This window comes from Oncorhynchus keta, unplaced genomic scaffold (genome assembly GCF_023373465.1).
Source record: "Oncorhynchus keta strain PuntledgeMale-10-30-2019 unplaced genomic scaffold, Oket_V2 Un_contig_28553_pilon_pilon, whole genome shotgun sequence".
In the NCBI taxonomy this organism is placed as follows: Eukaryota; Metazoa; Chordata; class Actinopteri; order Salmoniformes; family Salmonidae; genus Oncorhynchus; species Oncorhynchus keta.
In genome coordinates, this window is record NW_026286090.1 from 45650 (window position 1) to 60160 (window position 14511).

The following is a 14511-nucleotide window of genomic DNA, read 5'->3' on the forward strand; positions in this document are numbered from 1 at the left end:
GTCTGAGCAGAAACACCATTGCCAGAGAGTAGACCAGTTGTCCATCAATCTAAAAGAGCAGCTTGTGAAAAAGGGAAAAGATTTCATTGCATATTCCTTGGCTGTGGATGAGAGCACCGACATTTCTGACATTGCCCAGTTGTCAATTTTCATCCGCGGAGTGGACTCCAGCCTAAGCGTGACAGAGGAGTTTTTGGCTTTACGTCCTATGCATGGCACAACTACGGGGCATGATTTGTATGAAGAGGTGTCAAGATGTGTAAATGAGATGGAGCTGCCTTGGGAAAAACTTGTGGGTTTGACAACCGACGGAGCACCTGCGATGTGTGGACACAGGAGCGGACTGGTGGCGAAGATACGGGAAAAGATGCAAGAGGAAAACGCGACAGGTGAGCTGACAGCTTATCATTGTATCATACACCAGGAAGCGTTGTGCGGTAAAGCCTTGAAAATGGAGCATGTAATGAGCATCATCACGCACAGTTAACTTTATCAGAGCCAAAGGTTTGAATCACCGCCAGTTCAAGGCATTTCTGACGGAGTTAGAAACGGAGCATGGTGATTTGCCTTATCACACAGAGGTGCGATGGCTAAGCCAGGGAAAGGTGCTTCAAAGATGTTTCGAGCTTCGTGAGGAGATTTGTCTGTTCTTGGACAGCAAAGGGAAAGACACAACACAACTCCGAGACGAAATGTTTCTGTGTGAAATGGCTTTTCTGTGTGACATTACGAGTCATCTGAATGCAATGAACTTGCAGCTGCAGGGTCGGGATCGTGTCATCTCTGATATGTACAGTACAGTGAAGGCATTTAAAACCAAACTGACTCTGTGGGAGACGCAGATGCGGAAAGAAAATTTGAGCCACTTTCCCAGCTGCCAGACCATGAAAGAGAAGCTCTCTACCAGTGCGTTCCCGAGCGCACAGTTGGCTGATAAAATAGGTATGCTTGCCGCTGACTTTCGACGCCGATTTGCTGACTTTGAAGCACAAAAGCAGGTTGGAACTGCTCGGTAACCCATTTGCTGTTGACGTGGAAAGCTCACCACCAAACCTCCAAATGGAGTTGATTGACCTCCAATGCAATGATGCACTGAGGGCAAAATATGCGGCAGTGGGTGCTGCGGAGTTCGCCCGTTTCCTCCCGACACAATGCCCCAGCTGCGCATCCAGGCTGCTCAAACGTTGTCTATGTTTGGCAGCACATACCTGTGTGAACAACTGTTTTCTTTGATGAACTTGAACAAAACATCACACAGAAGTCGACTTACTGCTGAACACCTCCACTCAATTCTGAGGATTTCCTCAGCTCAGAGCCTTACCCGAACATTGATGAACTTGTGGAAAGATGGGACACCACCAAGTATCACCCTCAACCTCAAACAAGTGAACATTACTGTGCAATCACATATTTAGAGTTTTTACTCAGTTCAAGTTTAAAAGTTAAAGTTTAATATTTGTTTTCACTGCATGTTACTTCTCCTTAAACAAAGTGTTGTTTTTGATTAATAGATTTTTGCACTTTATTTTATTGTATTTCAATCCAATTATATTTTAAAAATATTTCAGTTGAGTGGATGATAGAAAATTGCTATTATTGTTTTTTTCTTTGAAGTAAATTTAGCCCACTTTTTTGCTAAAATAGAAAATATAGGCTACTGATGGTGCCTTGAATACCGGTTTCTTTCATTTTAATGTTCATGTTATGGGGATTTTTATATAAAGGAAATTTGTCTTTTGTGTCTGTTGAAAATTAAAGATTACTGACAGAGCCATAAGAAAATATTGCTTTATTTATCTGATCATATTGGAATATATTTGTTAGGTTTTCAGTAGGTTCAATTAGGTTCACTAGACTATATGCGTCATTTAAAAATTTTTCAATGAACATTCGAACAGTCCGGCCCTCGGCTTGTAGCTAAATTTTTTATTTGGCCCTCCGTCCATTTGACTTTGACACCCCTGCTCTAGGGGATCCAAAGAACTTGGACTCGACGACTTTAAGAAAGAACAGAGTCTGTTGCTGGTGTCAATTGTGGATGCTGCAGCACCTACAAAGAGGAAGAAATGTAACATCAGATACACCTGTAAAATATGTGGAAAGACTGGGACCAAGAAAGGCAGAATGACAAGTCACTTGATAACACACAAAGGGACTTCTAGTTGTGATATTTGTGGTGAACAAATTCAAGCATCAGAATGGCTTGACAAAGCACAAGCTACTCAAACACAGTGTGAAAACTTACAGTAGCTTAGTGTGCGGAAAAATGTTTTTATATTCTAAAATACGTGACTACCATGAGCGCATACACGTTGGAGAAGACTACTGGTGCGCGGACTGTGGCAAGACGTTCAAGGAGCGCCAGGATCGCGACATGCACGAGTGCATTGTTTGCGAGGGAGACCGGCCCTACAGCTGCTCCGAGTGCAACAAGGACTTTGAAAGGCAGTACCATCTCAAACAACACCAGCTGGAAAAACACTCTCAAATGGTGGAGCAGACTGTCGAACCTGAACCTGAGTCCAAGGACATTGAGGACCAACAGAGTCAGTTTGAGTCAGCTGAGAGTTCTGAGGCACCCATAAGGAATGAACCAATACAATACACTTGTGAAATATGTGGAACAACTTGGGCGACACAACATAGCATGCGCTCTCACATGTTTATACATAGAAAAAACTAAGGAAACACTATACCTGTGACGTCTGTGGCAAGGTATTTAGGCTCAAATCACCTTTCACCAAACATCAGCTCAGACACAAGGGAGACCTGCCCTTCAGCTGCTCAGAGTGCAACAAGGACTTTAAAAGTCAGTACCAGCTTAAAAAACACCAGCTTGAAAAGCACCCTCTAAAGGTGGAGCAGCCGTGTTCTGATCTTGTATGGACAGCGACCTGAAGGCCGATATCGGTGCCTTTGGATGGTAAGTTCAGGTCCCACAACCTGAGTTAAACAATGATTGTGGTGATGTCTAACGTGTGCTCTGTCTGAGAATGTCAGCTACTATTTATGCTCTTCACTGAACATGACCCAATTAAAATGGCTGTATCTGAATGAACATTTTTAAGTGTAAGAATTTTTTTGGTTTTAATGTCGTTTTTTTTTTTGCCCATAATTTTGGCTTTGGCAAAATTTGATTTTTCCTTTGTTTGAAAAGCATGATTTAGGCTTCATCATTGTTAAATAGCTTGTCGTATTTGAATAAAAACATATCCAGATTTACGTTTCCATTTCATAAACAGGGCAACTATGGAATGAGTGAGCGATTACTGATTTGTAAATACAGAGCAACTTTCTCCACCTGGAACTGAATGTGTTTACTTCTGTGACATGGTGAGTTCTCCTATAGAGGGAGGCGGAATCGGAGTAGAGCAGCATCCTAAATCAATTGGGTCGATAAACTGGTATTTACGGTAGACTAACGTCATGACCTCTGCCACCCGGAAGTAAACAATGACACGTTAACGGCTAGCGAGCTGAACACAAACAATATCGCCGAAGATATTCACATACATATAGTTAGTGCTTTTTGATGACATGGTACTTTTACTCTACAAACCATTCATCCAATACATAATGTGTAAGCTTTGAGTGAAATAACGTTAAGCGATAATGTCGAATTCTGTACCTTTTCACTCTCAGCTCGCCTCCATCATGGAGGTATTGGCTAACGCGGCAGTGGCAGAAATCTGCCAACTTGTAGACGATGGCTATGCCGTGTTGCGCCTTGAAATATCGAGAACTCAGAGCGAAAACCAGGCTTTGAAGAACAAACTACACCTGGTGGAGGTTCGTTCTAGGGAACGATCTGTCAAAAGAAGCATCGTACCCCCATTGTCGAGCTGTTTTGGTGCGCAAGGAACAGGTGAGTTTCTATAGTTTACCAATGCAATGATAGACATTGAGTTTTGGTGCAGGAAATATTATTTGTGGACTGCATGTTCTCAATGCCGTGCATGTCATGAATTTATTGTTTTTCCACTCCGATATAGATCAAGTCGAAGAGAAGCAGTCCCCCAGTGTAAGGAGAAATGGAGGATCCGTGGTGTTGGGGGACAGGATCACTAGGACTGTCAGTGAAGAGGTTAATGGATTCTAAGTTACATATCTGATATAGTTACAGACAAATATATCAGCACTCTTGCACTTTTCTTAAATAGTTCCCCATTTCTTAAATAAGTACTTTGATCACCAGATTTTCCACATGGCTTATTTTTGTACATTTAAGTTGAACATTTTAATTTAAAAAAGTAAAGACGATGGCATGGAGAAAATTATTGCCACCCCAGAGCTAGTACTTGGTTGCACAGCCTTTGGCCAAGATAACTGGAGACAAGCGCTTCTTGTAGCCATCAATGAGCTTTCCACACCTTTCTACTGACACTTTGGCTCACTTTTCAGCCGCGAACTGCTATAATTGTTTAATATTTGAGGGATGCCATCAACTGCTGTTTTTAGATCTCGCCTTAGGTTTTTGAGATGATTCAGATCTGGACTTTGCTGGCCACTCCAGAACACTCCAGCCTCTCTTCTTAACCATTCCTGATGTTTTTGTGTGTGTGTGTGTGTGTGTGTGTGTGTGTGTGTGTGTGTGTGTGTGTGTGTGTGTGTGTGTGTGTGTGTGTGTGTGTGTGTGTGTGTGTGTGTGTGTGTGTGTGTGTGTGCTTGTTGTCCTGCTGGAAGACCTATAACCTTCAACAGAGACCAAGTTTTTGGACACTGGGTTTAATATTAGACTACAAAACACCTGAATCTGCTGATGTCATGATGGCTTGCGCACTACCAGAGGTAGGGAGGGTGTTATTTTCGTTGAATGCTTAATTTGGTTGTCAGTAAACACAGAGCTGATCTGTATTGCCAAAGAGTTCCATTTTTTTTATTGGTCAACAGAACATTTGGGTGGATTTTGGTAAGTTAAATCAGGCATTTTGTGTCTCCTTCAGCAGCGTGATCATCTTATGTCTACCAAAAACCAAACAAAGCATTCAAAGAAAATAACACCCTCCCCACAATCTATTATGGGGGCGGTTTGACAATACTGTGGGGTTAATTTGCTGCTTCTGGTACTGGGGGCCTTAAATGTTTGCAAGACATTATCAAGGTGTTTTGGAATGCAATGTTTAACTCAGTGTCTCTGAAGGTCCTCTTCCAGTAGCACAATAACCTCAAACGTACACAAACAAGCACCCTGGAATGCTTCAAGAAGAAGCGCTGTACTGTTCTGGCCAAGGAAACTTAAGTTTACAAAAATTACACTGCAGAATCAATGTTAAATCCAATAAGGTGTGGTGACCAAAGGTTAGACAAAAATGTATTTCAATTTATTTTAGAATAAATGGGGAATTATTTAAGAGCGCACTCCAACTGTACTTATAGACTGTGTGGTTATTCCTGGAGTGAACTTGAGGATACAGCAGGACAGTTAGAGTTCAGTCCAATTCCTCCTGTTGTTTTGCAGAACCTTGACACGACTGAGCATCCTGAGGTAGTGGTTGTAAAAGAAGAGAAATTGGAAGAGGAGCTGAGAGACTGTGGCTCAAAGCACAACCAGCAACCCAGGAGACTGAGTAGGTACCACACTTACCAATAGGATGGGGCCATAATGGTCTAGTTACAAAAAGTATACAATCGCATCATGAAATTGTCATCTTCTCTCGCTCTCATTCTTGTCCTCAGTTAGTGTGTCTCGGTCTCTTGTTGCTGTGAACGATCAAATCCTGAATGCAGAAACTTCACCTGTGGAGGTAGCTGAGGAGAAGCGGGACGGCGACAACCGGAGGCTCCAACAGACCGCGAACGGACACAGCACGGCAAGCCAGCACACACACAGCTCAGACTGTATGACATATCAGAGAGAGTCATACAGCAGCTGGCCTCTCTCGCATAGAGGATGGTAGAGACATGCTTGATCCATCTTGTTCTTATTTGGTGGAAACGGACTCTACCAAGCCACTTGATGCCCAGCCGCCCTTGACTCCGAGTGGGGTCACAACCTTGTGTGACAGTATGGCTTCCTCTGCCTCACTGGGCTGGAAGCAGGAGGCCGGAGGAGTTGACACTCTTAAAATGGAGGCAGGAATGCCCTCCTGGACCAAAGGGAGGGATATTGGAATGGGCCTGGCCGCTCAGTGTGGAGTTGACATCCCTGGGAAAAACAGGGAGTGTATTCAGCTGGGGAACGGCACAAACGTCTGTCCTCAGAGCAACGTTAACTTAAGGGAGAGCGAGTCATCGGAAGGGCGCAGGTCCAGCGAACCGGATGTAAAAGGATTCGATACCTCCTTAGACTATTTTTTCTCTCCTTCAGAAATGGCCGGGATACAGACTCACCACCGAGGAGACGGCGCTGGAGGCGAAGAGCTGACCTCTTGTCCGTATCCTGGCGACAAAGGTTTCGTCAGCCCTTCAAACTCGACACAAGGGGCCTCCCCTTCTCAAACAGACTGGTCAACTGCCAGGAATGTGGACGGCTGTTCTCCAACTCGCTAGACCTCGCACTGCACCAAAGAATTCACATGGGGGAGAAACTCTTCAGCTGCGCCCAGTGTGACAAGCAGTTCCTCCACCTGCACCAGCTCAAGACCCACCAGAGAATACACGCCAGGGAGAAACCCTTTAGCTGTTCCCAATGCGGGAAGCGCTTCTCCCAGTCCAGCCACATCAAGAGACACATGAGTGTTCACACAGGAGAAAAGCGGTTTGGCTGCAGCGTATGCGGCAAGAGGTTTTCACAATCCTGTAGCCTCAAAGTGCACCAGAGCGTCCACACCGGAGAGAGACCGTTCAGCTGCACTCAGTGCGGGAAGAGTTTCTCTGTGCTCGGGAACCTAATGAGGCACCAGAGTGTCCACAGTAGAACGCAGGATTAAGTCTTGAATAATTAATGCACACTGTACTCTGTTTATATCGTGTTGGTAAAATATTGATATAATGAATTTTGTACATCGTGCACAGTAAACATTGTTGTTTTGTAATAATATCCTGACGTAAACTGTCTCTTGGTGTGATGTGAACATATTAAAACATTACCCCTGAAAATGAATGTGGAGTTATCATGCTTGTTCAGTGCATTGAGTGAAAAACTGCTCAAAGTCACTAAATGATGAGCCTATTGCTATTAAACCTACTACTTCATCAAAGGCTGCTCTGTAAACGTGGGTTGTCAATATTTATTCACATTATTTGGGGTAAGGCTATTATGTTTTAACAATTTAAAAATGATATGAAAAATATTGGTTGTGTGTGTCAGCTCTCGTGCAGTGTAATGTTTTGTTTAGAATAGTTTTAGTCCTGTCTCTACTTTCAAACTCCGAAGGTGGCGGTAATGTGCTAATCCAGTCAAACGAGAAGAGCGGTACGTCATCAACAGGCGACACGATAGCATCCTTCTAGACCCGAAGCAGTATCGTTATTCAACAATAACAAGCTAGGGCTTTACATAAGTATTCAAACTAGTATAATCATCCGATATTTTTAAGCAACGATAGGCAATTTGGCTAAAGTATTTCGGTTGTAGATCAAACGGTGCATGAAGAGCAGAAATGGCAACAATGGCGGACTGTGTTGGTTATCAATTGCAAATAGCTTCGATAATGGAGGTGCTAGCCAATTCGGCGGTGGTCGAGATCTGCAAAATTGTTGATGATGGTTATTCCTCTCTGCGTTCCCAAATGGAGCAGGAAAGAGTGCAAATTGAGAGGGAGAGAGAGCAAACCGAGAAAGAGAAATATGTGCTCCGACGAAAATTACGCGAAATGGACGTGAAGATGCGGAGCTATGAGCGAAGACTCAGAAGACGCGATCTACGGAATGAAATGCATGCAGTTAATTTGAGACCACATGAAGGTACCGACAGCTTATTATTATTTATATATATAAACGGGTTATAAACAGGGCTGGGTTTCTAAAGGCAATCCGTTAGTTACCTGTCACCAACGTAATGTTTGTCTTGCCCAAACTCCCGAACGTAATCTGATGTTGCATTTTTGATTACTTTCCCTTTAAGAGGCATTAGAAGGTAAAAATGAATATTACCAATTGAACGAGAGCTATTGCGGGATGAATCAATGTTAGCGTTTACATAGATGGCCATAAATCGATGTTGCATTTTACTGTATGGGTTGGCTTTGTAGGTTTCTTCGAACCCATTACTTTCTACGACAGATAATAATACAATTAGGTTATCTTTACATTAACAAAGTCTGTCCGATTTCCAGTCATTCCAATTAATTGAATACCCCATGATCTTGAAGAAATATATATTAGCCAAATTATTGTACCGGAGCATAAACCCAAAACGAACGATTTATAAACCTATTTTGTTGTTTATCTTGTCATGGAGGACTGATCGGCCTCATTGCTTCGAGTGAAAAATAAATGCTGCTCTCATGGAATGGCATGCATTGAGCACTACCGAAAAGTACCGTTTGCTTAAGAAAAATGAATGACATATGCTTTGATATTTACATAAATGACATCTATCAAAAGTGCGCGAGTTTGAGCATGTGTCTGTTAGGTAAATGGACTCCCATACAAAACAAGATTTTAGTTTTGAAACGGCAGTAAAAGTGCAGTCGACTGGTATTTTGCACGCAGTGATTGTAGTTGAACTGCAGGTATACAGCACTGTAACTGCAAAATTACTGCAGTAAAAAAAATACTGTCATTTTGAACGAAGTATTTGCGACATACTGCAGTTTATACTTCCCTCTGACTGCAATCTTTTTGTGAGGGCAAGTTTTGGGAATCAGCACAAATTAGATTGAGCAATAAAAGCCCCACTCGTGGACTTCTTAAATGAAACTTGTGTTTGACAGTATGGAGCACAATAACACGGAGGAGTGTAGAAGGGAGGAACTCCTCAAACTGTTATTCCATAGGGTGGGTTCAACATTATGCAGCTGTTGAGAGTGCATACTTCACTGGCTGTTCAATTAAACCACTATTGGGATAAAGTACACACAGTGCCAGTGCCTTCAGAAAGTATTTGCTCCCCTCGACTTTGTTGTGTAACAGCCTGAATTCGGAATGCATTCCATGTTTTTACACACATCACACCAGAATGACAAAGTGAAAACATGTTTTTTTCTACACACATCACCAGAATGACAAAGTGAAAACATGTTTTTTCTACACACATCACACCAGAATGACAAAGTGAAAACATTTTTTTCTACACACATCACACCAGAATGACAAAGTGAAAACATGTTTTTCTACACACATCACACCAGAATGACAAAGTGAAAACATGTTTTTTCTACACACATCACACCAGAATGACAAAGTGAAAACATGTTTTTCTACACACATCACACCAGAATGACAAAGTGAAAACATGTTTTTTTTCTACACACATCACACCAGAATGACAAAGTGAAAACATGTTTTTTCTACACACATCACACCAGAATGACAAAGTGAAAACATGTTTTTTCTACACACATCACACCAGAATGACAAAGAAAAATGTTTTTCACACCAGAATGACACATCACACCAGAATGACAAAGTGAAAAATGTTTTTTTAAATCACACCAGAATGACAAATTTTTTTTACATACCAGAATATTCACATCACACCAGAATGACAAAACTTTGTCTAGAATCAACCAGAATGACAAAGTGAAAACATGTTTTTACACATCACACCAGAATGACAAAGTGAAAACACAGAATGACAAAGTGATGTTTTCTACACACATCACACCAGAATGGTGAAAACATGTGTTTTTTCTCTACCAGAATGACAAAGTGAAAACATGTTTTTCTACACCATGGAATGACAAAGTATGTTTTTCTACACACATCACACCAGAATGACATTTGCCACACCAGAATGACAAAGTGAAAACATGTTTTTTTTATTATTTGAAAAATGTTTTTTCTTCACAAGAAATCTGCACATTTACTGAAAATTAAATACAAATCGAAGCCAGCGGTGAGTCTCCTTTCTACACCTGGATTATGCAACATTTGCCACTTATTATTTTTACAATTCTTCAAGCTCTGTCAGTGTCAGTGTCTGGTGGAAAGCAGGCTGAACCAGGTTTTCCGCTGGGATTTTGCCTATACTTAGCTCCATTCAGATACTTTTTATCCTTAAAAACTACCCAATCCTTAATGATTACAAGCATACCCATAACATGATCACTATGCTTGAGAATATGAAGTGGTGTACTCAGTAATGTGTTGTTTTGGATTTGCCCCAAAAAGTGAATTACTTTGCCACATTTTTTGCAGTATTACTTTAGTGCCTTGTTGCAAACAGGAGGAATGTTTTGGAATGTGTTTTATTATGTACAGGCTTCCTTCTTTTCACTGTCAATTAGGCTAGTAGTTGTTGATCCCTCCTCCGTTTTCTCCTATCACAGCCATTAAACTTGAACTGTTTTTTAAAAAGTCACCATTGGCCTCATGGTGAAATCCCTGAGGGGTTTCCTTCCTTTCCGGCAAACGGAGTTAGGAAGGACACCTGTATCTTTGTAGTGACTGGGTTTATTCATACACCATGTAATTGTAATTAATTAATAACTTCACCGTGCTCAAAGGGATATATTCAATGTCTTTTCATGTTTTATTCATTTGTAAACATTTCTAAAAACATATTTCCACTTTGACATTATGGGATATTATGTGTAGGCCAGTGAACAAAATCTCAATTGAATCAATTTTAAATTCAGGATGTAGCACAACAAAATGTGGAAAAGGTCAAGGGGTGTGAATACTTTTTGAATGAATTGTACACATTTGTGAACAACCATCAACCACAATCCGGAAAAGGTGCAAATGGCTAAATGAGAGAACAGCAGTGTGATTCACATCAATGCGCTATGTAGATATCAATAATAGGTGGTATTCGTATCGTCCGTAGGCTGCAACACCACTGCTGTCATCCTGACCTCCAAGAGTTTATTCAAGTTGGATAATCTTTGGATGCCGACAGCATTGGCTTGGACTGTAGCCTACAAAAGCCTATTCCTGCTCTTTTCCCGCAATCCATCAAACACCTTGGGCGTGTCATCATAGTGGTCTCTGACATCATAGTGGTCTCTGACATCATAGTGGTCTCTGACTTGTGGTCAGACTCACTCAGGTGAAACAAACTTAACTTGCGCCTTTTTTCAATGCTGATTTGAATATCATCGAGAAAACAGAAACATTCACGCAAACATCGTTTCTGAATTTAAAGGTAATCCTAGGAGTAATCCTAGTTTTTCAAAAGTATCTGTAATCTAATTACAATATTTTTTCCTGGTAACGGATTAGTTTGTTTGTTTGTAAGCAGTTACGAATGACATGTAATCCGTTACTCCCCAACCCTGGTTATACATGTTTTCCTGTCAGCCAGGACCTGTTTCACAAAGCATATCAGAATAGGAGTGCTGATTTAGCATCAATTTAGCCTTTTAACCTGAATCATAATTTAATAAGAGCAGGGCACCTGATGGGCAGGGCACCTGATGGGCAGGGCACCTGATGGGCAGGGCACCTGATGCTAGATCATCACTCCTACTCTGAGACACTTTGTGGATATGTGCCCAGATCTTCATACAATGATCCTAATAATGACAATGCTTCGTAGTTTCAGTGTCTTCAATTGCCATGCCAGTGAGTAATGACCAGGCCCGAGGTCCCCTGGCTACAGTCGAGGACCATTCACAATACCACCACATGCCTCAGGTGTGTTTTTGCTGTCAAAATGAACGTAAATGACATGGAATAGGCTGAAACGTAATCTGTATTTTTCTATTTTATGTACAGGAAGACAGAACTGCATTGTCCCTAATCAAGCAGGAAAGAGTGGACAGCTGTGGCGTGGACCTGAAGGTAGAACAAAACATCCGCTCAGAGAGTAGACCCACTGGTAAGTTTCAGTGCAGATATTGATTACTTAGAACACTTTTTTTACATTTACAATCCACTCACTGTTGAAATACCCAACACACAGGCTACTACTGGCCTTAACTGAAGACATCAACTCTTAGCCCTTAACTGAAGACATCAACTCTTAGCCCTTAACTGAAGACATCAACTCTTAGGACTTGTGCTGTGTTTAAAGGCAACCTATTGTATATGATTAGGAATGTCTGATCATTGTGTTGATTACTCCTTTTTCATCCTTGATGGTAGTTCCAGAACCCAAGGACGATGACAGCGAGAGACATAACATGGCTGACACTCACAGCTCGCCCACTGCAGCCACAGAGGACCCCAATGAGCCCACTAGGACCAGTGGATCCGAAGCTAACCTCAAGTCAGAGATGGGGACAGAGGGTGTGAACCAGAGACCCCAGCAGCCAACAGGACCAGATCTCAGCACAGAGATACTGAATAGCCCCGGTTTGGATCTGGCTCTAATGCAGGAGAGGGTCCTGGGGCATCTGGGGCTTTCCCTGGCCCAGGCAGCAGCCGCAAACGCAGAGGCTGCCGGGCATCCATCTTGCTCCTACCAAACCCAGGCTGACGTAGAGAGCCAGTCCAGACAGTTCCCCGGCAGCGATATGGGCGTCTTCGCCCCCTTTGACATGACAGCTCCTCCTCCTCCCGCACCGCCAGTGAATCAGAGGCAGCCGCATGGAGCCACGACGACAAACGAGCCAATGGGCTGTAACTTCTGCGGCCGCATCTTCCACAGCCAGGCGTCCCTGGAGGTGCACCAGAGGGTCCACACGGGACAGCGGCCGTTCAGCTGCCCACACTGCGGCAAGTCATTCGCGCAGCCCAACAACCTCCGGGTGCACCTGCTAATCCACAGTGGCGAGAGGCGGTACCGGTGCTCGATCTGTGGGAAGAGTTTCATTTCGTCAAGTCACCTTAAGAGACACAGGACCGTTCACACCCAGGAGAAACCCTACATCTGCTCTCGGTGCGGCCAGTCCTTCACTCAACTCTGCAGCGTCCGGAGACACAGACAGCAGTCGCGGTGCGGAGAGCCGCCTCATGCTCAAAACGAACTTTCTGCTTGACTGTAGAAAAGGTGTTGTACAGTACGTGTGTGTGTGTGTTAGCTGTATCTGAAGTGATTTACAATAGCTATAGGTTTCCTGATCAAAACGTTTCGCCTTTTAGTCTCTTGGATGATAGGTCCACAGATAGAAGTTGAGAAATGTATGTTGTTAACTCTAAATTAATATTTACCTAAAGATGACACTCATTAGCTTTATGTGACTGTTTAGTACAATACATCCCATCTTACCTTGGTCATAAGGTAAGATGGGGTTGTCCCTGGGAAAGGCTTGTTTTTAGAGTAGTACTTTATTGATCCCAACTTGGGACATGGTTTTATTTTACCACTAGAAGAAGTCCAGGAGGACGAAGCAGGACATTACGGAGCCAGTGGATTGGACTGAGCCCTCGTCTGGCATGGCTGACTTCACTGTGTGACTGAATCACAAGGATGAACGATGCAACTAACAAAAGTTTTCCTGCATGTTTTGAAGGAGTTTGCTGACAGGGTCATTTGAGACCAATGCACATTCACGTGCTAGTTGGAACTAGGAAACGCTGAAATTAATGACTTGCTAATTGGCTCTAGTTATCATAGGTGTTTATACACTTGCTGCGCTGAACCAGTTAGCAAGTCGGAAATGTTTATGTTCCGACTAGCACATGAACGCGGCAATACTGAGGTATAACACAGGTGAGAAGCAGGCAACTCAATTCTGATATTTTTCTCCAAATTGGTCTTTTGACCAATCACATGAGATCTTTTCACATCCAATCTTTTTCAGAGCCGATCTGATTTGTTAAAAGACCAATTAGTTGGGGGAAAAAGATCTGAATTAGGCTGCCTGTGTAAACACAGCCGTTGAAATGCACAGTGCGCGGACAGTTCACACAATCAGGTATCGCAAGAGAAGGGTTAATACATGACAGAGGAAGTGCAGGTTTATGCTGTCAAATCAAATAAATGTAAATTAAATTCATGGGAAATGGCCCCCTGGATAGCTTTTTTTCTGCAGTATTTTTATTAATTGCTTACACCAATCACTTATATCTACTTAATCACAGCTCTCCAATTGGTTGGATTGGTTATACATATCCAATCAATTGTCTATATATACACACACAATGTATGTGCTAACCTCAAGAAACAAGAATGGATGCATTACTTAACCAAATCCCTATCGCGGAAATTCAGCATTACAGCGTGATTGAAATGTAAAGGTTGATGTTCCCGCGTTAAAGGAGACTGCATTCACTGTAAACGTTGCAGATGTCGGCGCAATATGAAATCCCATTTTTAACACCCTATCTGTAATGCTTCAGAAATCCAGATTGAATAGAGCTCCTAGACCATGGTTCTCCAACAGGTACACTACCCTTCAAAAGTTTGGGGTCACTTAGAAATGTCCTTGTTTTTGAAAGAAGAGCAAATGTGTCCATAAAAATAACATCAAATTGATCAGAAATACAGTGTAGACATTGTTAATGTTGTAAATGACTATTGTAGCTAGAAACGCCTGATTTAAAAAAAATAAAAGAATATCTACATAGGCGGACAGAGAC

General features: G+C 42.4%; 4 protein-coding genes across 6 annotated transcripts; all 4 read left to right on the forward strand.

Moving 5' to 3' along the window:
- Nucleotides 1–2266: 2266 nt before the first annotated feature.
- Nucleotides 2267–2898, forward strand: LOC127923140 (zinc finger protein 728-like). The gene is made up of 2 exons (XM_052507065.1): nt 2267–2575; nt 2674–2898. Exons 1-2 carry the CDS (start codon nt 2267–2269, stop codon nt 2896–2898), a joined length of 534 nt encoding a protein of 177 aa, XP_052363025.1.
- A 548-nt stretch (nt 2899–3446) lies between these two features.
- Nucleotides 3447–7049, forward strand: LOC127923143 (uncharacterized). 2 transcript variants are annotated; one of them, XM_052507070.1, is made up of 5 exons: nt 3447–3540; nt 3643–3865; nt 3993–4084; nt 5459–5567; nt 5677–7049. In XM_052507070.1, exons 1-5 carry the CDS (start codon nt 3538–3540, stop codon nt 5895–5897), a joined length of 648 nt encoding a protein of 215 aa, XP_052363030.1. In that variant the 5' UTR covers nt 3447–3537; the 3' UTR covers nt 5898–7049. The 2 variants fall into 2 exon arrangements, with proteins under 2 accessions (XP_052363030.1, XP_052363029.1); XM_052507069.1 differs by lacking the exon at nt 3447–3540 and having other exon boundaries at nt 3569–3865.
- LOC127923141 (gastrula zinc finger protein XlCGF7.1-like) lies at nt 6516–6869 on the forward strand. The gene has a single exon (XM_052507066.1). It carries the CDS (start codon nt 6516–6518, stop codon nt 6867–6869), a length of 354 nt encoding a protein of 117 aa, XP_052363026.1.
- A 246-nt stretch (nt 7050–7295) lies between the features above and the next one.
- LOC118376833 (oocyte zinc finger protein XlCOF8.4-like) lies at nt 7296–13954 on the forward strand. Of its 2 annotated transcripts, none has more exons than XM_035763624.2 (4): nt 7296–7845; nt 11585–11682; nt 11764–11866; nt 12133–13954. In XM_035763624.2, the coding sequence occupies exons 1-4, from the start codon at nt 7542–7544 to the stop codon at nt 12966–12968; spliced, it is 1341 nt and encodes a 446-aa protein (XP_035619517.2). In that variant the 5' UTR covers nt 7296–7541; the 3' UTR covers nt 12969–13954. The 2 variants fall into 2 exon arrangements, with proteins under 2 accessions (XP_035619517.2, XP_052363027.1); XM_052507067.1 differs by having other exon boundaries at nt 11585–11646.
- Nucleotides 13955–14511: the final 557 nt, after the last annotated feature.

Coding starts and splice junctions, on each gene's coding strand:
- LOC127923140 (XM_052507065.1), top strand. CDS start 2,267: ATGTTTTTATATTCTAAAATACGTGACTACCATGAGCGCATACACGTT. Junction 2,576..2,673: donor AGTCAGCTGAGAGTTCTGAG/GCACCCATAAGG, acceptor GTTTATACATAG/AAAAAACTAAGGAAACACTA.
- LOC127923143 (XM_052507069.1), top strand. CDS start 3,613: ATGTCGAATTCTGTACCTTTTCACTCTCAGCTCGCCTCCATCATGGAG. Junction 3,866..3,992: donor TTTTGGTGCGCAAGGAACAG/GTGAGTTTCTAT, acceptor ACTCCGATATAG/ATCAAGTCGAAGAGAAGCAG. Junction 5,568..5,676: donor CCAGCAACCCAGGAGACTGA/GTAGGTACCACA, acceptor TCTTGTCCTCAG/TTAGTGTGTCTCGGTCTCTT.
- LOC127923141 (XM_052507066.1), top strand. CDS start 6,516: ATGGGGGAGAAACTCTTCAGCTGCGCCCAGTGTGACAAGCAGTTCCTC.
- LOC118376833 (XM_035763624.2), top strand. CDS start 7,542: ATGGCAACAATGGCGGACTGTGTTGGTTATCAATTGCAAATAGCTTCG. Junction 7,846..11,584: donor TAATTTGAGACCACATGAAG/GTACCGACAGCT, acceptor AATGCTTCGTAG/TTTCAGTGTCTTCAATTGCC. Junction 11,683..11,763: donor AATACCACCACATGCCTCAG/GTGTGTTTTTGC, acceptor TTTTATGTACAG/GAAGACAGAACTGCATTGTC.